Source organism: Rhinopithecus bieti, unplaced genomic scaffold, assembly GCF_001698545.2.
Source record: "Rhinopithecus bieti isolate Rb0 unplaced genomic scaffold, ASM169854v2 scaffold_20477, whole genome shotgun sequence".
Classification (NCBI taxonomy): Eukaryota; Metazoa; Chordata; class Mammalia; order Primates; family Cercopithecidae; genus Rhinopithecus; species Rhinopithecus bieti.
This window is the reverse complement of record NW_016810038.1, coordinates 2,719,056-2,743,912: the sequence shown is the minus strand read 5'-3', so window position 1 is coordinate 2,743,912 and position 24,857 is coordinate 2,719,056. Positions and strand designations below refer to the sequence as shown.

General features: G+C 40.4%; 1 protein-coding gene across 1 annotated transcript in view; it reads left to right on the top strand.

Annotated features, from left to right (window-relative positions):
* ZNF831 (zinc finger protein 831) overlaps nt 1-15,227 on the top strand; it is a 70,260-nt gene extending 55,033 nt beyond the window's left edge. The window contains 2 exon segments of the mRNA XM_017891232.1: nt 9,103-9,260; nt 10,033-15,227. Of these exon segments, the coding sequence (XP_017746721.1) occupies nt 9,103-9,260; nt 10,033-10,878 (1,004 nt within the window). The 3' untranslated portion in view covers nt 10,879-15,227.
* Nucleotides 15,228-24,857: the final 9,630 nt, after the last annotated feature.

Below are 24,857 nucleotides of genomic sequence, written 5' to 3'. Positions count from 1 at the left end.
AAAAAAAAAAAAAATAGGATAGTACAGAAATACTCTAGATTTGGCTAGAGATGGAAAAAATATATTTTCTCTTCCTTTCATGAATCTCTCAGTTTTCTGTGCCTGAAAACTAAATTTTAGTTACTGATGTGTGAGGATTTATCTCTGTCTTTCAGCAACCTGTTCTGATCTTCTGGTAAGAGGACTGACTTGACTTTTAGTTTTGCCTGAGCATATTCAGGTATAATATACTTTGGGGGTTTTCTCATTATTTTGAGTCTGAACTTTAGAACCAATATGATTATGTGTCTCTTATTTTTCTTTCCAACTGGTAACGCAAAATCATGTTTGTTGCAAAAAAGAAAGCAGCATTGATTTATCCAAGGAAAGCCTGACAACTTCCAGCCTCACTGCCCCGAGGCCACGAGAGTTAGGTTGGCACACATCCTTCTACATCTTTCTCCACTCACATACAAATACAGACAGACACATTTTTTTGTTGTTTTTTATACAAAGGCTCGTATCAGATGTAGTAATCGGCAATTCTTTTCTTCTTAATATGTTTTGTACATAACTCCAGGCCAATATGTATATAGATTGTTTTAATAGTGGCATACAATCCCCTAAATCCCCTAGTTTGGATGTACTACTGTTTATCTATTCAACCCTTACTTTATTGATGGATGTTTATGTTGATGCCTATTATTTTTCCTACCACAGCTATTGCTGCAGTACACGTTCTTGCCTAATTTCCCAAAGAGCGATTGCTGGATCAATGGTTTTAAACTTATTTATTTCACCTTATAAGATACCACCAAATTACTTTTCAAAAACAGGTTTACTCTCCCATCAATATTTTTAACCGTATTTTAAAAGAAACTTTGCTTCAGCAAGAGAGCACACAAAGCCAGGGTGAAGCTTTGCTCTCAGAGTGGGCGGCGCATGTGAGTTTCTTAAATAGCAAGAGGTCACCACCAATCGGCCTCTCATTAGCAAATTCAGGCCACAGATGTGTTGGGTAGCACAGTGCTACTGTTGTTTTGAAAACTAATTAGTTATGAATGTTTGAAAGCATGTGAAATACAGATTTCGACTTTTCTCCTGAAAAATAAACAGATCTGGTGAGCTGGACCCTCCAACCTTCATTGTCTCAGTTGGCTGGAGCTGGGGGTTAGCTACCCCTGGGGCCTGGGCTTGCTGTTTGGCCATTCCCAGGCAGGTGCCCGAATTAGTGATTTGTCTGGCTCCTGTAGCATTTGAGTTTGTGATCTTTGGTTTAAACTAGGGTTTCTCAACCTGGGCACTGCTGACATTTGGCGACACACCATTCTTTGTTGCAATGTGGGATGTGTAGCAGGGTCACTAGTCTCCACCCACAACATGCCAGGAGCATCCCCTCCACTCCAAGTCAGGACCACCCAAAATATCTCTAGACATCACCATTGCTTTGGAACCACTGGTTTTTAACAAACCCACAAAACACATTTTCCTCAGTCAATTTTGAGATAAACTTTTCAAAGACTGTTCCTGGGCAGTTTTCATTATTCCACTTGATGAAGGAACAGTGTTGAATTCTGTACAAGACCAAGCTTTAAAGTCACCGAAATGTTTCAAACCAGCCCCATTCACTGAGTTTGGAGAAAGTATTTGAGAGGAAAAAGTGATCAAAACACGTTCCTTGCATCTCAGCAATAGAAATGGAGAGACGGCGGCGATTACAGGTGGTTTCTGAAGTAAAAGCTTTACCTAATTACACACACCTAAAAGATATAATTTCTAAATACTGTATGAAGAGGGTTGAATACATCTCTGGCACAAAGGTAGACATTGGCTTTGTACACTTTGGTTTTCTTCAGTGGTTTCTTTTGTTCGTTCATCACAGGCCTGGGCAAGCTCACCTCTCCCTCCGCAGTCTCTCTCCTTGGGCTCACATAATCCTCCTCTGAAGGGATTTCTAAGGTATTTGGAGCCAGCAGGAGGCCAGGGATGGGTCGGGGGGGTCTCTCCAGAGCCTTCTTCTCTCTCTGTGCCTTCACTCTCCTTCTCTGACAGGACTTCCGACATCTTTTCTCATTAGAATTAATGAAGAAGTATTAATTCTTTCCCCAAAGCTATTAAGTCATAGTGCTCTGAAATTGCTGAAACAGAATAATTTCTCCTTCATTCTAGGGTGTAAATCTTGAGGAAAGATGAGAAGCTGTTTCAGGTATATCGATTATGTCCCAGGGAAGAGACCTGCATAGACAATTTTCATTTAGCAACAAGAAACTTAAAAGAATGATACATGAAGTAGATCAGCCAGTTTCTGTTTTGGCGTTCAATCTTGCAAATGGCATTTGCTTTTTTATCATCTTTTTTCCTTCTCCAATTTCATAATCCTATTTTCACTCTGTATTTTAAGGGCCACTCTTGATGTCTGGACAGGACAGAACTTTTAACTTAAAGCAAAATTTTAAACACCGCTTTGCACTGAATTCAGGATTTCTGCGAGGGGAGGGTGGTTATCTCAATTGCCTTTCATCAAAGAAATAGAAAAGAGGTGAGAATTACTAAGAAAAATGGTTGCTGAAATAAAAGATTTGTTTATGATTACTTAGAGGCAAACTTTCAAAAGATTGTATTAGGATAGTGCAGAAATACCCGAGGCTGTACTTGATAAATCCATCTTTCTGGTCCTCTCCCACAACCCTTCCTGCCTGTGCAGCTGAAGTCGGGGCTGCTTTTCACTGCTTACCGCCCACTAACTTCTGATTACTTTTTGATTGGCATTGACATCCGACGTCTCCCGTTCTCTCTGCCTGAGAGAAATAAAACCTCTTTCTTCCATCATTTTAGCCATTTTTTCCCCTAAAGAGGCTTCATAAACAAAAAATGTAATAGGATGGCAGAAACAAATGAATTTACTGTTAAACTTCAGCATAACGTCAGGTGTGCAACAGAGACTTAAAGAAAATTGGTTGACTAATGACATGAATAGACGATTCAGACTTAAAAGCCGTCCAGGACAGGGGCAATGTCAGATGATTGACTGTGCACATGGTTTTACTCTTTTCCATAGATAGATGTTGGGTTGGGGTCCTATATCATGGCCACCTAGTACCTTCATGCTTTTTCTTTCGTGCTGTTTACCACATTTGCTTGGTGAATTTTTTATATAATTATTTGCTTACTGAATTTCTCCCCCATTGAACTAGAATTATCATGTGGGTGTGTCTGCCTCATTTTCCAGGGAACAAATGCCCTGTGTTTAGCATAGTACTTGGCACGGCTGTTGGCTGTGCTCGGTGCCCAGTAAATATTTAGGCTCAATAACGTAGGCTCAAAAACAGGCTTAAAAATATTTGAATAATTAACTATCCACAAAGTGATTACTTTTAGAGATCTGCCCAGCTTTCTTTAAGTAATTGCTAGCACACTGTGGATCTTTTAATTCCAGGGATGCTTCTAAACAATTTAATCACAGATCAATTAATAGTCTAGGAAATTACTCCTATGTTCTTGTTTATATTTGCAGTTTGCTTAGAAGGTTGATTTTATAGACTCATTTTTAGCCCTTTTTAAAAATAATTCAGTCTTTGGAATCCAAATTCATGGAGTTTTGGTGTGTTGGGACAAACCAAAAGAAATATATCAAATTACTTACATTTTTAGTTAATGATATTTGAGCAGTGTATTTATAGCATTTTAGTATGGCTTAGACATTAGGCAGCTGGAAGAAGGTTTGGCATTAAAGATGTCTACAGTCATGTTGTAAGTTTCATCATGTTGTTTATTTATTTCATTTTCTTTCTAAGTATTTTACAGTTTCGTATAGCCTTTTCAAGATGGCCACATTTAAAATTGCTATAACACTTTAAGTGGCCTCTTCCTCTAAATGCAGTCTGGCAATTATTTCTGAGGGAAATTATTAAAAACGCAGCCTTTAATCAGGAAAAGAACAGCACGGCACAGAGAGCTGTGATGAGAGATGGTCTCTCTAATAAAAGTCACATAATTGTGTAAGAGCAATTGAATTTCCGAAGATTGCATTAAGACAGTGGGGTTTGTAATTTCTGAAGGTGTAGGAAGTGATTCATATAGTGTGATGCTGAAGCCTAAACGGAATCACATTCTGTGATTTAAAATTTGGCCAGGGAACTACTTACTTTTTGGAAAGGGCCATTCATTTAAAAGCAAGTTAGTGTCCTTCCTCAATAATCCAAATCAGTTTAACACACGTCAGTGACATTATTTGGGCATTTTTCACAATTATTAAAGATAACTCACTTTTCTCTGTAGACTGTAGGGTCAAAAACAAATCAGATCAGTGGATTTTCTTCCTTTGCTTTCATAGATGAGTCAGAAGTTATTGGTCAAATGTGCACATGACCTTTCTGCTTAAGCTTAAAAACCAAAACAACCTGTTGGGAAGACATTTGGCCAATCTGATTATTTTCTCTACACTGATTGGTTTTACTTCTTCATTGAATTGAATGAATTGCCTGGTTGTTTTGTCACTGTGGGGACAGAGCTTAATTCACTTAGAGTGAGCACTTGTGCTTGGTGAACGATGAGGCTAAGGAAATGCATATCATCACCGTTAATTTTTGGTAATTTTTCATGGGTGAGAATGAAAATGTACCTTGAATCCACCTCTTTTTTCCCTTTCTACTTCTGGTGCTCTAGTCAAGCCATCTCATCTGGCCCCTAGATTATCCTAGTAAGCTTGTACCTGTTTTTCCTACCTCTATTCACCTCTCTCCCAAGTTTGGCTTCAAAATTTAAACTTCTTACCACAGTCACTTGTACTCTGCAAGATCTGAGTCCCTGTTGACTTCCCCCACATCATCTTGCCCCTGCCTCTTCATTCATGACTCTCCTTCCACATTGGCCCTCCATGAGTCCCTTGCTCCCTCAAGCTTCTTTCCCCTTTAAGGTCTCTGTATTGTTCCTTCTTTTGTCTAGAACATCCTTCATGGACTTGTTCTTTCTCACTCTGAAGGTCTCATTTCTGATGTCGTCTTTCTGAGAAGTCTTCCTTGACTATATAAAAGTCGTCCCCAGTTACTCTTTGGAATAAGCCCCCTCATTACTCTCTTTACTACCCCCTGCTTATGGTGACTCTGTAGTATGCTCCCCTCCATTTCTCATTAGTCTCTGGAATAGCCTCCTGTTAATCGTTACTGCCTGTAATACTCTCATTTTCACTCTCGGTAATATTCCCATCCTCGATTTGTTTCCTTTGTGACCCCATCACAATATGTGTCTGCTTCTTTGTCTTTGCTTCTCTTTCCCCATTACAGTAGAAGCTCTTGAGGGCCAGCGCCATCTTTGTTTTGTTCTTCTCAGACTCTTCAAGTTGGAGCATGGTGCCTGGGTCATTGAAGGGGCCCGGGATGTGGTTGTTGAACAGGTGAATGGAATAACAAAAGCCTCGTTGTGTGCCATTAGACTACCAGAGTACACGGGAGGGTCAAGAAAGATTGTGTGGAAGAAAAAAGCATTGCTTTCTTTTCCAAACTGTGCACTTCTCTACGGATTTTCAGAGTTGATTTGCTCAGGATTAGCACACTTGGTAATCTAGTAACTTACCCCTTTAGATATAAGAAGTGGAACTGTTCTTTTGGTTTAAGATGGAGGATGGAACACATTTATTTACCTCTACTTTTCTCTAACAACTCACAAGAGGTTAGTAATTAAAGGTGTTTGTAATGTACAAGCTCACAAGGAGAAACGACTTGGAGAAGAAATGATGCCACCAGTTTGAAAGCTGAAGTGCAGAGTCTGAATGGGAACTGATATAGCTGACCCCAAGGATTGGAATCCTGATTTAACAGTGGGAAGACTCCCCACAACTCAGACATTCATGGTACCAGGTGGGGCTGAAAACAAGATTGATTGAAAGACTAAGAAGCAATCAGACTTCAAATCCCACCCCGTTTCTAGCTTGGTAACTTCCTTCACCCTTGCAGAAGTCTAGGGGCTTAGTCTCTGGACAGCATACAAAATGCTGGGGGACACTTGGCGTAATTAGTTCAGCAGGGGAGTGAGGGGACTAGATTGAAAATGAGATTTGAGCAAATGTGAATACTGCATATGAGCCCCTAGAATCTCTTCTCTAATTTTGACTCCAGAATGCCGGCAGCCTGGCTTCTATTTTCCAGTCAGGAGACCCGAGGACTCTTCCTATAGAAGCTGACCAGTACACATGGAGACCTGCAGATAACTACTTCAGGGTTCCCACTGAAACAGAGCAACCACACAACCTAACAGTAGGGCCCATGGTTGACCGATTGCACTTGTAAAGAACACCAAGTCAGCCTTTTCATGCCCATTTCCTAAACATAAGCAGCTAAGATTGCTGTATTTCTCAGGAAAGCCACTAACCTAGAGAGGAATAAAAACAAACTAATGGAAACAAAGGAATTTGGAAGACGGACTATGTAGGGGGAGGCAAACTTCAACAACAACAACAACAACAACAAACCATTATTAACATTGCTGGGGGTAAAAGAGAGGATGTTAGAGCCATGAAATAAGAACAGATGCTATAAAAAAAGAACATGGGAAAGAACTCTTAGAAATTAAAAGCATATAGCAGAAATAGAAACTCATTGGAATATAAAGTTGAGGAAATTCCCCTGAAGGTGAAACAAAAAGACCAAGAAACAGAACATCAGAGAGAAAAGATAAGAAAAATAGAAGATTATACTAGGAGATCCAATAACCCAATAAGAGCAGTTCTAGAAAGAGAGAAAAGACAAAACAGAAGGGAAAAAAATCAGAAATAACAGGTACATTTAAGAGTTATATTGTACGACGTGGTAACTATAGTTAATAACAATGTTTTGTATTCTTAAAAGTTGCTAAGAGTATATTTTAAGTGTTCTTGCCAAAAAAAGATAAGCATGTGGGCTAATACGTATGTTATTAATAATAAGCTAATTTAGTCAACCTACAATGTGTATATATTTCAAAACAATGCATTGTACATGAGAAAGAAAAGGAAATAAAGAAAACAGAATCACATTTTCTAAAACCTGAGGACATGATTCAGGTTGAAAGAAATGATTGAGTGCCCAGATAATGAATGAAGATAGACCCAGACTATGGTAACACCAGAAATAAAGAAGAGCCTCGGGGATTCCAGAGAGCGACAAACAAAAAGATTTCATCCGAAGGATCATGAATCATAAATCATATTGTCTCCAGACTTCTCGACAACTAGAACACAGTAGAACCATGTCACAACCCCAAAGGGAAATGATTTCTGATTCAAAATGTCATATCCAGGCCGGGCGCGGCGGCTCACGCCTGTCATCCCAGCACTCTGGGAGGCCGAGACGGGCGGAGCACGAGGTCAGGAGATCGAGACCATCCTGGCTAACACGGTGAAACCCCGTCTCTACTAAAAAGAAAATACAAAAAACTAGCCAGGCGAGGTGGCGGGCGCCTGTAGTCCCAGCTACTCAGGAGGCTGAGGCAGGAGAATGGTGGGAACCCGGGAGGCGGAGCTTGCAGTGAGCCGAGATCGCGCCACTGCCCTCCAGTCCGGGAGATAGAGCGAGACTCCATCTCAAAAAAAACCAAAATGTCATACCCAGCCAAGCTGCCAATTGCATCTAAAGAGTTATACTTCATGTACCCTTTCTCATGAAACTACTAGAAGTTTTGTGTTAGGAAAGCAGGAGAGTAAACCAAGAAAAAAAGAAGTTGTAGAGGTTCAGGAACCAGGAAAGAGGTGAAGAGAATCAGCACAGCTGAGATGAAAGGAGACCCTGAGGGCACAGCCATGCTGTAGAGAAACACGGTCCACTTGGAGCAAATCAGAAAGTTTCAAGGAAACATTTCTCAGGGAATGAAATGAAACCCCAGACAATTGGAGAGGCAGTTGGAAAATGATTTTAGAAATAAGTCCATAGAAAACTCAGCGAAATTTTTAAAAAGTAAAATAATTAATTCCAGGGAAAGCAATTTTGGCAAGAAAGGCAACATAATCATGGTATACTACATGATTCAGTGCTGACAGGTAATATATAATAATAAATTATACACATACACACACACACACACACACACAATAAACACGGAATATTCGCCTAAATGAAAACAGGCCATCAGTGTTAGAGAACTGTTGAGAAGATAGAGAGGTGGAATGTGTGCTTGTGTGTGGGGTCATGAAGGTTGAAGAGGGGGGAAGCTGGAAGAAGAAGGAAACCCTCCTCTCTCCCCATGAGAAGTCATAGCTACTACTTCCACAAGATATAGTTCTGTAACAATGTTATTAGACATGAAGGAGATAAAAGTCAAAAGACTCCCAAATGGGAAAAGATGTATGGGTTGGCAGGGGTTGCTGTTTTTCTTAATACATAGTTAGGCTTGACTTTTCAGACTGCACGTGTGTACCTTTCATCAAAATAAAAGCAAATTTAAAAGTGGGTCTAGTGCTTCTTCTCTAGTGACACAGTCGTTTTAAGATATTTCCCTGATCTCATATCATGATGGAACCTGTCCTCTCTGAAATTTTGTGATCCTTTTGACTGGTCTGCCAGGTCATTAGTGCAGGTGAAGGATGCGGGAAAGGCAGGTACGAGAAATGCTGTTTTGCAGATATTGTCAGGGCCCTTCTTTCTTTCCACAATCACAACAATAACCACCACAACAAAACAACAGCATCACAAAAGCCAGCTTCATCCCTTGCTGCCCAGCACTCTAGTGGGAATTAAGACATGGTTTATTTCTAGGTTCCCACTATACATCGATTGAAACGTCTATTCTGACTACTTTGTAATATGGCCAGAGAATTCAAGCTGATCTAAAATTTACCCAAACAGACATGACCAGGAATACAACTCTGATGAGAAAAAGCAACATGAAACATAGATATATTTTATGATATGTATCATTCAGGGATTTTTCTCCTTTGAGAACTGGTTTGGCCATTTCCTTTTTTCATAGAGTGGATATATTTTGTTTGACCAAGCGTGAATTGGTTGGAGATAAATTGAGTTCTTGCACACACCCTGTGAGACGAGGGTGAAGGAGCTCAGAGGCGATCATGAAGTCATGGACCACCTCCCAGGAAATTACTCTTTGCTAATTTTATAATTCCAGATGTACGTAAATGTGCCTCTCCCCTTTCAGGTCTGAATCTGCAAGAGGAGCCATCTCATGCCACCACAGAATCACCTCCTTGTTGTGGGAAGGAAGAGAAGGAAGGTGACTGCAGACAAACCTCAGGAACCCTCTCTCTTGGTACAAGTTCAAGGACTGTCAGGGAAATGGAGAAACGAACTGTGAAGGTGGGCATGATGATTTTGAACTGCCCCTACCTATTGCTGGTCTAGATTTATAGCTCTGCTTGTTCTTGTTGCTCTTGTTCAGTGTGGCAGAACTTGCTCGGATCACCTTATGAAGATTTGCCTCACAGAAAGCCCATTAAGACAAACAAATAAGTCAAAACATTCTGTATCAAATGACTGAGCAGCTTTGGCAGTGCAAACATTGGGATGATTTCTGATGGTTTCTTTAAAAAAACCCAAGTATGCTATTACTGCACACCTGAATAGAGAGATGGCTGACAGGTGCCACTGCAACATGAAGCCCCCCAGACAGATTGTGGGGCTGCGTGTTGAAAACCACTAAAATACGTATCCAGACCACACTTGGAAAAACACTCATCTGGAAAAAAACAAAAACAAACAAACAAACAAGCAAAAACCTTCAATACACAGTCCTATAAAATAGTACATCTGCTTCATGAGCAGTAGTGACTTAAAAAAGGAAGCTGAGAACTGGTTAGATAATTGAGCAGTTCTGTTTTTCACAAAGCCAGATAAAAGCACAGGATCTCAGCAACCTATTTTATATCAATTGGGAGCTTTATTCGAGTTAATGCACCAATTAGTTATTAATGGAAACTTATTGAGGGCGTCATATTGAAGTTCACGCTTGGTAAAGAATCATTAAGACCTCAAGACCTGTTTTCATTGAGGACTACGTTTCTGACCACATTTTTCTTTGTACCAATTAACCTTTTTTCCCCCCATTTTTTCCCTTTGCACTTTGTTGCAGGATATTTCTCCATCTGCCGGTGAGCACAGTGACTGTACTGCTCACAGCACTGCTGTCACATCAGGATTATCTCTGCAATCTGACACCTACCTGGCAGTGTTTAATGACGCGCCTCTACCCCCTGGCAAAGGTCTTGACCTTGGGTTGCTGGAGACTCAGCTGCCGGCCTCCCAGGATCCAGTCGCAACAGATCCCAAACCATGCATTTTCTCAGATGCTCAAGGGCCTTCTTTCTTTGGGTCCAAAGGAACTTTTCCCCGCCACGACATTGCTACCTCTGTGGCTGCCATTTGTATATCTCTGCCAGCGAGAACAGATCACATAGCCCAGGAAATTCACAGTGCTGAACCACAGGACCACAGCCAGACTGCAGGGAGGACTCTGACACCAAGCTCCCCGGACAGCAAAGCCACAGGAGAGGGCAGAGCACAGACCCTCTTGCCAGGGAGACCTTCATCTGGACAAAGAATTTCAGATTCGGTTCCATTGGGGTCAACTGAAAAAACTCATCTTGAAATACCAGCTTCAAGACCAAGTTCAGCTAGTTCACACCAAAAGGAAGGGAGATACAAAACGTTTTTTCCTTCCAGAGGCCAGTATGGGTGTGGGGAAATGACCGTCCCCTGCCCCTCTTTAGAAAGTGACGGTAGGAAACGTCAGGTATCTGAATTAATCACTCGGAAGGATTCTGTGGTTCCTTCTAAGCCAGAGCAGCTCACAGAAGTTCCTGAAGCCCCTTCTAAATCCCTCAAGAAGAGGAGTCTGGAAGGAATGAGAAAGCAGACTCGAGTGGAGTTCAGTGATACCAGCAGCGACGATGAAGACCGATTGGTTATAGAAATATGAAGCTTCCAGAGAAAGATGGTATCTTTGGTCAAAGACTGTTGATGCTTCACAAGTACATGTTGTCAGGCTGGCGGAAGAACTAAACTCTATCTGTGAAACACCTACAGATTAGGAAAGCCATTCTGAGTTATTTACAAGCCAACTCCAACCAACTCCTTAACCCCAACTCAGCCACAATGTTCCCCAGCTCCCCTTGGGAGTGCTCTGCTTATGTTCATATGGTGCCAGGCAGGGCAGACATGGCAAGGAAGCAAACTCCGGAAATGGTCAATGTGCGCAGTGACTGGGCCTTGACTCCCAGCCTCCTCTTCTGCACCTGTCCCCCACTGCCTCTCTGCAATCAAATGGCACTAACCAAGAAAGCCACAATCAACACGTGTCTTCACAAGTGGATCCCACACAGTCGAGGCAACTGGCTTTCTCCGTTAGTAAACTGAGGGTTTGCTTCCAAGGTAGACAGCATACTTGGGATAATTGGAGTAGCTTGACAAAGAGACAGGGTTGTGAACTGGGCACAAAGATACTTCTGTTCGTTTTGGAGACAAAATTCGGATACATTAAAAAACTGAAGCTTGTTCAGAGTATTCACGTCCTTAATGGAGTTGTAAATACACTTCAAAATGCCTATGATCCGGTGAAATGCTGATTACTTTTAAATGTTGCACAAATGGTCAATGCTTATTTATGGTCAGATACGCAAGTACATGCTCTTGTGCCTGGTGCCTTTGCTGTGGAGATCTCTGAGACCGTTGGTTTTTCTAGTTCTTGCAAAGGAACATTGTGTTAAAAGTTAATAGAACTGTCTCTCTGTAATGAGTCATTTTTTAAGAGGGAAAAATTCACTTATTTTCCTCTGATTCTTTTTGTCATATTGTGCTCTGAGAAATTTCAATTAGAGGGTTACATTTTAGTAATCTGTACAGCTTAAACTGATGCCTGCTCATCGTGACGGGAGCTTTTTAGATTTCCTTCAGAAGCTTCAAGGATACAAAACTAATTGGGGTTTTGACGCTGTTTTACATCTCAGTAATTTTATTTTCGGGGCTTAGTGTTACTTTGCTGTCAAATTAAATCAGCCTCTGTGCACGTCAGAACTGCACAGATAAAATTCCCCAGTATTCCAAGCCAATGCGCCCCTGTGCAGAAGAAAACAGCAGATCTACATCAACCAGCCCAGTGAGCAAAGCCTCAGACCCACTGCCTTCCTCTCCCCATCCTTCCATGGGAGAGGAGAAACTTAAAGAGGTTTACATTGCTGTATTTCAATAAAATTTTATACTTGCTTTTGGTATGATTTTGTACAATTTGAAATTTATAGCTGAGCTCTTTTGGTTTAACTTTGATGTAATGATGTTCATATGACATCTTGTACTTCAAAGACACGGCAATGCAGAGCATCTCACACATACGAATACACTTTAGTCAGTCTGTGCCTGTGACTAACTGTGGTCAAATTTCAAGTACCTTCATGTGAATTTTCCAATTTTGGTGTTATTCATAGAAAACTTCAATGCCAGACCAGCTTCCCTGGTTACTTAGTATATATTTGTGACCATTTCATATACACTCATAAATATCCAAGGATTTCAGGCCCAGCCAAGAAAACATAAGAAGGGAGGTAAAAGGATATTGGACATTCACTTAGTGTACTTTTTAAACCCAACGAAAGCGATGTGGTGATTATCTCCCTTTTTGAATGATTCATGCCACTATAATGAGAGAGGCAGTGTAGGCAAAAGGTCTGAGTCTTGGATGGAGATTGAAGTCCTGACTTTAGCTGGGAAATCTTGGTTAAGAGTCGCTCTGTACCTCAGTTTCCCTAAGTGAGAATAAGAGAGTTGGACAAGATGAATATATCTCCAGGTTCCAATTTTTCTGAGAATGGTTGATAGAGAAGCTGCTCTGTCCTTAAAATGCGTAGACTCAATGGCTTGAAGATATTCCCCATGGGGAACCGTTGCCACGAGGGCCTTGCATGCAAGAAGTTTGGGTGGAGACAGTGAGGAACTGAAATGCAAACACCTTCCACCAATTATTGCTGTGAAGAACCTGAGCCTGAAGAAGCTCCGTCTAATTTTTTCCCCAGAGTTCCAGATTTTAGGGTGCAATCATCTGGCCTATACATGTGACTCATAGTTCAAAAAATTAAAATCAAAACCCGAACTCTCCAGTAAGAATGGAGAAAACCTATCTGTAGGCTGAACTGGCTCCTTTGTCTTAGGAGTCACTGGTCAGGGGAAAAAATCTGTCTTCCAGGCCCCTCCTTTCTGGGTGGCTACTGTGGCATGAATGGGATCACTGGCTGTAAATCAGTAAGTCATAGCTCCAAATAGCACCAACTTCAGGATAATGGGGGAAGCTGTGTCCTTCTAGGAGCCACCGTTGCTGGCTCCCAACCTGGGTCAAATATGGCAGAATATTGATTTCATCTCTAACTCCCTGTATCTCTTACAAAGGTAGAACAGCTAGCCAAACCACCTTGCTTCGCTGGTCTTTGGCTAGTGGCTGGCAGTGTTTACAAGTGTACCTTACTTTATATCAACATGAATTTGTGAAAAAGCTGTATTTCAATGGATTTTTTTAAAATTAAAAATGTATTTTGAATGACCCTAAGGGAGCTGGCTCTTGAAAACATCCTACGGTAAAGATTTTTTTTTTTTTTAATGAAGAATCTTTTATAAAGCAATGAACAATCTCTGATTTTATAAATCTTAATTTTCCTATGGGTTTCTTAAAGCGAAATACAATTATAAGAATACATTTTAAGGGTAACATCAACAACCTAGAACCCAGTTTGGGTTACTGAAAATAAAATGTCAGTATTATCAATTGATAACTACTGCAGTTGTATACTCTGCAAGTGTGTACTGCATGATGGTTAAGGAAAAACAAATTTATTTTGGAACAAAGCAACCAGAGTTTAAAGATCAGGGATTTCCTTCTTTCCCCAGTGCTAATTTTCCAGTGTTAATTTTATTGTATCTTTAGGTAAGGGTCTTAACCAACTGATGCCTCAGTTTCTTCCACAGAGAGTAGTTACAGGGACGCTGTCATGAACTAAGGAAAGGGCACTGAATTTTTTTTGCCAATCTCAAAAGTGACATTTCCCCATGATGTTCAAGACTCACCAAGTTTCTCTCTCCACCTGTACCTACACCCAGCTAAATCTTGCTGTTAAAGATGTATGGAGGGAAGAGGTTTCAATCCTCCCCTCCTTGGCAACCTACATTGTTAAGTGACTCAAAGTTATGTGATTTTTAGTGGACAACTGGAATCCTCCTTCTTGTAAAACACAGTGAAAAACAGCTCATCTCTCCTGTTAGGCTTAACCCTTGAGATGTGAGACAAAGCTAATAACCCCTTTGGTTCACATCTCACAGTAACCAGGAGAACCTATGGTTCATTTGCCAAGTGATTAAAAAAAAAGATGGAGGAGAATGTCTCTGAATTTTAGTGAAAACACTGCCAATAGCATGGTGGTAACCTAGGGTAAGTCAGACTTTTTCTTCCTGAAATCACTCTTCTAAAGCTGAGACTGGAAGAGGAACCTTGTAGAAGCACACTGTGACCACAGTTCTTGGCATGAAAGATAAACAATTTGCAGTCTCATGCCAAAAAGTATTTCCTTGCATTTACATTCATTACTTAGAATGATCACATTATTCATTTTTTTTCCCCAGCACAGAAATTTGCATTTTGCACAAAATTTGCCTGGTGCAGCAGATTTTTATAGTTATGGAAACTGTCATCATTATCGGAATGTGCTGCTGCTCAACTCCCCAGACATAATTTAATATGGTGAGGAGAAAATGGCCTGCCTGGCTCTATGGGTGATCATATATCTACTACTGCAGCAAACTGGACTTGTGTATTTTTCCTCACTTCAGTTGTTATCCCCATAGTTCATGTAGGGAGGCACTTTGGCTTTTGAAACACGACATTTCTCAATACTTAAGCACAATTTCTTGTCCTTATTTTTCAGAACCCATTAAATATAAGGGTCAGGACCTAGAAAATCTTATGTGCTAGATTTCTACCCTGTATGATTCTTTTCATCCATGCTTTGCACTTACGTGGGAATATACATAATTTGGTCTGAAGAAGTATAGGAACAGTCGACCACATTACTTCACCATTGGAAGAACAGTAACCAAGGAAAAACATCAGCCTCTGCCACTTGGAGCACTAGAGGATGACGGAATGTCTTGTATATGCAGTCGACTGTTCAGGATTTACTACTCAATTGCTTGTTCACAATCAGGGAATTGATTGGCTTCTGGGTTGGTTGTTGAAATTTCTTTCTTTACATGATTATTTTGTTTTGATAAAAATAAAACTTAAAATGCAAATGTCTCATGTGATTTGTTAACATTTTAACTAAAACCATTGCAAACCATATTCTTTATGAATGGGACATCTGATTATTCCTAATCATTGACCCAATGCCTCGTCGGCCATCTTGGTATCCCATTCCACTCAACAAAGGGATTAGGTCATGTCCAATGATCTCATTTTCCTGTGGTGCCTCCTTTTCACACATAGCTTGTTTGTCATTATCTGCCATATTTTATAGTCTGTAACTGAGGAATCTGATTTTAAATTCTTAAATGTAGCAAAACTTTGAAGCTACAGGAGGGCACGATCCCACAGTGCAATAATCCAGAACCTTTTTCCCTTGGAATTGATGTTTTCTGGACATTTAGCATTACTCATTAACAGAGAAAACATCCTTAAATCAAAATCATAGCTTGTTATGAGGGTGATATATGTACTCCTTGCAAGAATAAGTAGACTTACTTTTACAGCCCAACACAATATTGTTAGTCTATTTACATATTTCTTGAAGACACTTGAAGTCAATGAGGCGTAATTCATTGGAGGGAAAAGTGGGATTGAGGATATGGAAGGAACAGATATACTAACTGATGGCTCTTAATTGCTTTTTTCCAAACTCATCAAACTGTAATCGCAATTATTATAATTAATCTATTTGTTCCAAACTTCAGTCATTTGAGAACCATCTTAATGCTTTTTGCTATATGTATCAAGATGCCACGTATGGGTATATTTTTTACTTAATACTTTTATTTAAATTATCTCTGTGTTAAAGAAGCGATTATTGCCCTAAGCAATAATGTCTATGAAAACTTGTTGAATTTTCTAGTTAAGTATATTTTCAAATATGCATTAAAATATAGTAAAACTATTAAAAACTGTTCATGTGTCGGTTAAATATCATCTTCATATTACCAGTGGTGTACCCAGTGCACTTGGGGAAACATCGAGATAACCTAAACAGTATGTTTGCTGTTAGATTCTCTAGTTATTCTAGCTCCTGTTAAGCAGAGCTCTGTCTCCATTTTTTCTCCAATACAATAGAACTGGTGACTACAAACAGAATTGTGGGATTACTAGATAAGTTTCTTTGGTCAAACTGTGTAATTAAATAATTGACATTTCAAATCAAAGGATTTTGGTCTTAAAGGAATAATCACATAATGTTTTGTTGCATAAACATTTTTTTTTGTTTGTTTTGGTGTTTTGAGTGTTGGCTGATTAGTCGGTGAGTACAGAATGATACATAGGAATGCATAGTTAGGAATTCATGCCCAGCTACAAGCACTGCCGTAAGTTCTGCTGAAATAACTGCTTCCATACTTCTAACTGTGAGGGAAATGGATTTGGCTGTACTAAGAACCACAGAGAGCACCTTTCAAGTCTCTTTAGTGTCAGCTTGTTTATCTTTGGGCTGTGTATGCAGAATTGCTCAGTGGCGTCTGGGACCTTTGTTTCCAGCAGTGACAGACTCAGTCTGCCTTCGCTTTCCTTCAGTTTCTGCCGGCGGCAAATTCAACAGCCTCTACCATTGAGCATCTTGGGATTAGTCCATGGCTATTTCAGCCCAGAAATAGGTGACTTATTTTTCCGTGTAAGGTATGGGTGAATGGATAGCTCATTCCTATTGGGAATGAGAGGTTTTGTACCTGCAGCACCTGGGAAAGAGTGGCCCAGTTCTGTCTGTGGCCGCAAAGATCTGGTTGCCTTCTGTGCATATATTGTGTGCAATGGGGTATAACGCAGCAGGATTGAGGCCTGTTGGCTCCATCATACATGAAAGGTCAGATATCTAGCCTTGCTTTTTCTACATGATGTGTAAACCACAACTACGAATACTCTAGTTGGACATATTTGCCTGAAGGAATCCTTCACACACACACACACACACACACACACACACACACACACAGAGAGAGAGAGAGAGAGAGAGAGAGAAAGAGAGAGAAAGAGAACCTTACACACACACAGAGAGAGAGAGAGAGAGAGAGAACACATTGAAAACTTCCTCAAAAGTCCTCCCCTTGTTAAAATAACTGGGTGGACTAGGGCCGATGAGTTAGGAAATGAGATGACTACGTATATGGCCCAAAAGGGAGCTCCTTGGAGGCAGAGCCCATGGTGTCTTTATCCTTGTTTTCATAGCTGCTGGAAGAGTGCCTGGCTCATAACAGGCATTAGTGCACTTTTACTGAGTAAACAAATGAAAATGGCTCACCGAGAGTAAACAGGGAAGAAAAAAAGAGTCTAAGATAAATAATATAGCCCAACTCCTTCTTTTTTTAGATGGAGTCTCATTCTGTCGCCCAGGCTGGAGTACAGTGGTGCAATCTTGGCTCACTGCAACCTCCACCTCCCTGGTTCAAGCAATTCTCCTGCCTCAACCTCCCAAGTAGCTGGGATTACAGGCGCACATCACCACATCTGGCTAATTTTTGTATTTTCAGTAGAGATGGGGTTTCACCATGTCCTTAAACCAAAATCATAGCTTGTTATATAGGTGATTTATGTACTCCTTGCAAGAATAAGTAGACTTACTTTTGCAGCCCAACACAATATTATTAGTCTATTTACATACTTCTTGAAGACACTTGAAGTCAATGGGGCGCAATTCATTGGAGGGAAAAGTGGGATTCAGAATATGGAAGGAACAGATGTACTAACTGATGGCTCTTAATAGCTTTTTTCCGAACTCATCAAACTGTAATCGCCGTTATTATAATTAATCTATTTGTTCCAAACTTCAGGCATTTGAGAACCATCTTAACGCTTTTTGTCATATATATCAAGATGCCACATATGGGTATGTTATTTACTTAATACTTTTATTTAAATTATCTCTGTGTTAAAGAAGCAATTATTGCCCTAAGCAATAATGTCTATGAAAACTCATTGAATTTTCTAGTTAAGTATATTTTTGAATATGCATGAAAATGTAGTAAAACTATTAAAAATTGTTCATGTGCCAGTTAAATATCATCTTCATATTACCCAGTGCACTTGGGGAAACATCGAGCTAACCTAAACGGTATATTTGCAGTTAGGTTCTCTAGTTGTTCTAGCTCCTTTTTAAGCAGCGCTCTGTCTCCATTTTTTCTCCAAGACGATAGAACTGATGACCACAAGTAGAATTGTGGGTTTCTTGGATAAGTTTCTTTGGTCAAACTGTACAGTTAAATAATTGACATTTCAAATCAAAGGATTTTGGTCTCAAATGAATAATCACATAATGTTTTGGTCAGGCTGGTCTCAAACTCCTGACCTGAAGTGATCCATCTGCCTTGGCCGCCCAAGGTGCTGGGATTACAGGCGTGAGCCACCGCACCTGGCCCCAACCCCTTTCCTTATAAAGATCCATCTCATTATCAGAGATGAACAATGGCATTATTCATCCACTTCAGAATTTAGCAACTGTTTCCCATTACTTACTCCATCTTGTTAGTTCAGCCAATATTTGTTGGGTGCTTAAGTCTGTAGCAGGCACATGAGGATATAGGAGTGAAAAAGACACAGAATCCATGGAGCTTTTATTTGGAGGCAGGAGAGGAAGTATCATTTCAGGAGTCAGGCAGACACGTATGTAAACTACATAATATCAGATGGTGCTAAGGGTGAAGAATGTGAAGGGAGTGTTAGAAAGTGTATCTTTACCCTAATTCAAAACACTTAATGCAAATAAAATGTTTAAAAATTGTCCTCAGTAGAGAAGAAGAAATCATCCTATGCATTAAGATGCATCTCCTCCTCTGTTTCATGCCAGCAGCCTCATTTCTCCTTACGTGGAGCACAGAAGCTTGAAAGATGCTTCCCACTAGTCTTGTGCTTATAGTTTTTATTATCCTTCTGGTAGCTTCAACCCGTGTCAGTGTCTTCTCCACCTGAACATGGTAACTTGGGACTACTTTTGCTAAAGGTAATTTCCAGGCACCTCAGCATAAAGGAAATGAATGCATCTTCAATCCCACATAGCAAAGAAACTCAGGTGGACACTATTTTAGGCCTAACTTCCTTGGGAGAAACCATCAAATATTTGATGCCTGATGTTGTTATCCCCAAATTCTTTTTCCCAAGAAAGATTAAGGTATCATGCTTTAAGGCAGTGGTTCTCAGAGGGGGCAATTTTATTTCCCAGGCATCTGTATGCAGAGGGCAGGGATTCTGCTCAGCATCCTGCAGTGCATAACACAAGGCAGTTGCCATAACAAAGATGTATCCAGTCTGTAGTGCAGGGGTGCTGAGGTTGAGAAGCTCTGGTCTTGGGCGTTAGGGTGACAGTGTAGTACTGGCCCCAGAAACAGCTCAGCCCTCATGCTGATGATGAGACTGGAGTGGAGAGAAAGACGTACCCTGGCAGGACCAGAGGCAGAGTCCAGGGCCCACAGTCCAGTATTTCTTCCCAGCTCCATTAGGACATGTTTCTAGAGCCTACACACAGCAGGACATTAATTGGTGATAATTTAATCAAACCCCAAAATCATTCCCCCTGCCCTGCTCCCTTCCACCTCAAGGAAAAAGAGCCAGGAGAAAGGATGACATGTCTATGGGAATAGATGCTGTTTATTGCTTTACCATTCCTAAGCACACTTGAACACTGAGTAGACACTAAGGAAATATTTACATAGGGAAGGATAGGATTTTACTGTGAAAGTAGATGCAACCCAAATGCGCTACAAACTTCTGTAGCCAACGGGAACGAAAAAGAATGAACATCAATGCTGGCACCAAGTTGAGAAAATCCAGAGCATTGGTTTGTACCTTCTTCCTTTTAGGGGAAACCAAGGACCAGAGGGTTTTGCCCAAGCTTGAGTCAGAGGCAAAGTGGTGACTGACACCAGGACTTCACCCCTAAAGTCCAACATTTTTGCCATGACACCACCGCCTTCTGCTTCCAAAATTTTCCATTATGCTCTACCGTCTTTGCCAGAAGTGGAAAGAAGAACATTTTATCAAGATTTTCTGCATCAGGGTTTGAAAACTTTGATGACTTTTTGGTTAACTGAAAATTACCCAGAAAATCAAATGATCTAGACTGCTCATCCTCCAAATGTTCCAGTTAATCAAGGTTTGATTGTGTTTGTTTTCCAAAAAGAAAACTTCTCTCCTAAGACATTTAGACTCGAATAGATGTGCCCAGTGCCTATGTGGTCTCATAATTTATGCACTTGAGTTACTGTTCCGTGGGCAATTTGGCAGGGATCACAGGGATAGACAAAGAAGATGTTAACAGCAAAAAAAGACATCACCAGAAAGCCTATGGAAGACAAACACTTCACATCTTCAATTGTAAGACAACCTGATGCAGAAAGAGAATAAATTAATTTAAAAACCTCCTGCACAAAGAAAATAATGGAAAAATACATCACAGATAGTTATCTCTTTTGTGCTAAAAACAAGTGATTTGGAGAAAATAACTGCATGGGGCTGAATGTGTTAGTCTTATAATCTTCTTCTAGTTTTAAATTCTTAGGGGAGAAACTGAGAATAAGAAAAAAGAAGCTTTCATTGTTGCAACGAACATTTATTGAATATTTAGTATGTTGCCAGGCACCAGGCTACACTTTCTGTGACTTTTTCTACTCTTAAAATTACTTTCAGTCATGTGAAAGAAACTTCTAGATGTCTCATTACTGATTCCAACAGTAGCTCTAGAAAGGCCATTTTTTTTCCTGAGGTTTTTGTAAAAACTGTTTTGACTCAACTTAGAAGTGCAGCTGGGAATATCACTTGGTGTTTATCCCCCTGGGAGCCCGAGTTCTCTGTGATTGGTTTATCCTAAGCTTTGGGGGCCACCCATTTGCAAGGAGAGGGCCTTAGATTTCTAAGGATTATGAGTATTTCAGGTTGAGTTCTCTGGGAAGTAGGCTCTGAAATGGAGCTCGGTGTGCCAGGGTTTATTGGGGAGTTACCATGGGCATCCATATCTGTGTGGAGGAGGAAGTGGATACAGGCAACAGTGCCCTTGGCCAACCCATGGATGCTCTGCAGCTAGAATGGGCCTTTAAAGTTGGCTAGACCAGGAGTTTAGACCCCTGCATTCTTCAGTCACTGGATGTGGGCTGCCTGGGGCTACCTGAGAAAGTTGTGACCTTGGGGGAGGCAGCTCTCTGCAACTGAAGCGATCTCTGAAGGGACAGATTGCTGAAGGCTGCTTGCTGACAAGCTTTCACTAAAGGGGCTCTGGGCGGCATATCACAGCATTCACTACTGTGAGGCTCCATTGAGGACTGAACCAACCTTCCTTCCTTCCTTCCTTCCTTCCTTCCTTCCTTCCTTCCTTCCTTCCTTCCTTCCTTTCTTCCTCCCTCCCTCTTTTCCTTCCTTCTTCCTTTCTTTCTTCCTTCCTCCCTTCATTCTTTCCCTCCTTCTTTCCTTCCTTCCTACCTTCCTTCCATTCTCCCTCCCTCCTTTTCTTCCTTATTTTCTTCCTTTATTCCCTCCATTCTTCCTTCCTTCCTTCCTTCCTTCCTTCCTTCCTTCCTTCCTGCCTTCCTGCCTTCCTGCCTTCCTGCCTTCCTGCCTTCCTGCCTGCCTCCTTCCCTTCCCTCCTTCTTTCTTCCTTCCTTCCTTCTTTCTTTTGTCCCATTCATGCATCCAACATATATTTATTTTGTGTCTGCCATCTGCCAGGCACAACCTGATGGAGAAGATGTCATTAAACAAAATATTATACATTATTTATTTACAACTTGATACACACTAGAAAGGGACCACACCAAGTGAGATGAGAGAAGATAATTGGGGGAACCAGGAACCAACAGAATCAGGGAATGTTTAGGCTGAACTCTGAGGAATGAATTAGGATGAAAGAGAAATGGGTTTTCCAGGTGGAGGGAGCTTTGAGTTGGAGGAATTGGCTTGACAATGGGGGCGGCCCGGGGATAGTGGGGAGGGGAGAGAAGGAAGAGATGAGACAAGATCTGGGGATTGCAAGAGCTCAGGAGCTTCATCCTAAACCCTGGGACCAAAAAATCCACACTGTGTCTGGAGATCTAGGAATGAGGTTCTTCTGGGACCAGAAAGCTAGAAAGTTAGTTTAAAATTTAAATGTACACTCCTACCTACAAGGTTTGGATTGTTCTTGAAAATGGGAGCTAACTAAGATTAAAATAGCTTCATTCAGTGTGAGCTGTACAGTATTCCACACAGACTTAGTGGGTTTTTGTCTCAGCATCCCATTTTCCTGAGCTTTGTAATTTTCAAACCTCATCTCCTTGGAATAATCCAAACTGTGAAATGAAACACTTAAAGGGCCAGTCAACCACAAGATTTGAGAACTGCAGTCCATAAACCCTTGGATACAGGAGTAGATGACTTGAATCATCTTGTAATTTTCGCCTTCATGTAGGTGAGAAGATAAAAAAGTCTCAAGACCACATCCAGATGAGTCCAAATATCTGCTGAAAACTGTTGTGTCTATGGAATTTACAGAGAAAGAAGTTTCTCTTCTGACTTATTTAGAAACATAATTTTAATTTTTTCTTATTTTTTTTCAAATAGATAAGATGGTAAATTTTATGTTATATGAATATATGTGAATATATATGAACATATATGTATATTATATACAGTTTACCATTTTATCTGCTTTTAAGCATATAGTTCAGTGATATTAAGTATATTCATATCATTGCAAAACGATTCATCTCCAGAACTCTTTTCATCTTGCAAAACTGAAGCTTTATAATCGTTTAATAAAACTCCCCAATCCCTCCTTTCAGGAAGGGTTGACCTCCCTCTCCTTTCAGGAAGGAGGGGTTGGGGAGTTGTTTAAATTATTTCCCTGGAAATCCCCATTCTACTTTCTGTCATTAAGAATTTGACAACTCTAGGTCCCTCATATAAATGGTGTCATATAGAATTTGTCTTTTTATGACTAGATTATTTCACTTAGCATAATGTTCTCAAGGTTCATCCATGTTATAGCATATGTCAGAACTTCCTTTCTTTTCAAAATTCAATAATATACCATTGTTTGTATATACTGCATTTTACCATTCATCTGTTGATGGGCAATTGAGTTGATCTTCATTTTCATGATTGTGAGTAATGCTGTGAACATGGATGTACAAATATCCTTTCGCTTTCAATCTATTTGTGTCTTTGGATCTAAAGTGAGTCTCTTGTAGACAACATATAGATAGATCATGTTTTTAATGCACTTTGTCAATCTCTTTGATTGGAGTGTTTATTCATTTACATTTAAAGTAATTACCAATAAAATCTACCATTTTGTGATTTGTTTTCTACATGCCTTATAGCTTTTTTTGTCCCTGATTTCCTGCATTACTATCTCTCTTGTGTTGAGATATATATATATATATATATATATATATATTTAAGAGAGGGTCTCCCTCTGTCGCCCAGGCTAGAATGCAGTGGTGTGATCATAACTCATTACAGTCTCAATCTCCTGGGCTCAAGCTATCTTCTCACCTCAGCCTCCTGAGTAGCTGGTACCACAGGCATGTACCACCACACCCACCTATTTTTTTATTTAATTTTTTTTTTGTACTGAAAGTGTCTCCCTGTGTTGCCCAGGCTGGTCTCGAACTCCTCTTGCCTTGGCCTTCCAAAGCGCTGGGATTACAGGCTTGAGCCACTGCACCCAACCTGTGTTGGATTTTTTGCAGTGAAATGTTTTAATTCCCTTCTCATTTTCTATTTTTTTCTTTTTAAATTTTTATTTCCAACTTTTACTTCAGATTCAGGGGATACATGTGCAGGTTTGTTACATGGGTAAATTGTGTGTCATGGGGGTTTGGTGTACAGATTATTTTGTCACCCAGGTAATGAGCAGAGTACTTGATAGGCAGTTTTTCGATCCTCACCCTCCTTCCACTCTCCACTCTCAAAAAACGCTGGTGTCTATTGTTCCTTTTTTTGTGTCCATGTGGACTCAGTGTTTAGCTCCCACTTACAAGTGAGAGCATGTGGTATTTGGTTTTCCGTTCCTGTGTTAATTTGCTTAGGATAATAGCCACCAGCTCCATCTGTATTGCTGCAAAGGACATGATTTCATTCTTTTCTATGGCTGCGTAGTATTCCATGGTGTATATGTACCATATATTTTTTATCCAGTCTACTGTCGATGGGCATCTAGGTTGATTCCATGTCTTTGCTACTGTGAATCATGCTGTGATGAACATATGCATGCATGTGTCTTTATGGTGGGATGATTTATGTTCCTTTGGGTATCCACCCAGTAATGGGATTGCTGGGTCAAGTGGTAGTTTTGCTTTAAGTTCTTTGAGAAATTTCCAAACTGTTTGAGGAAGAGAATTTAAAGGACTTGGGATCTGATAAAATTTTAGAAACTTTGATTCTTATCTGGTGTTTCTCCCCGCCACTCTCTACCCCCATCTTGTTGTCTCTCACTCACTCTTCATACCAAGAGAATGGTGGAGAAGCATTTGAAAAACACACCTCTTCTGTCTTGAGGAAGAACAGGCTGTAACAGTTTTGCAATCTTGCTTGGGCTCCACTCAGAACTCCTCCCCTGCTGGGGCTGCTTTGTTTTGTTCATCAATTGCAGCCCTTATTTAACATGAAGTTTGAAAAGCTTGACCTTTTCGATTAGTAGCTGAGCTCTCCCCGACAGAGATCATCCCATTAAAAACCCAATTTCTGGATTGGTGTCTACGAGA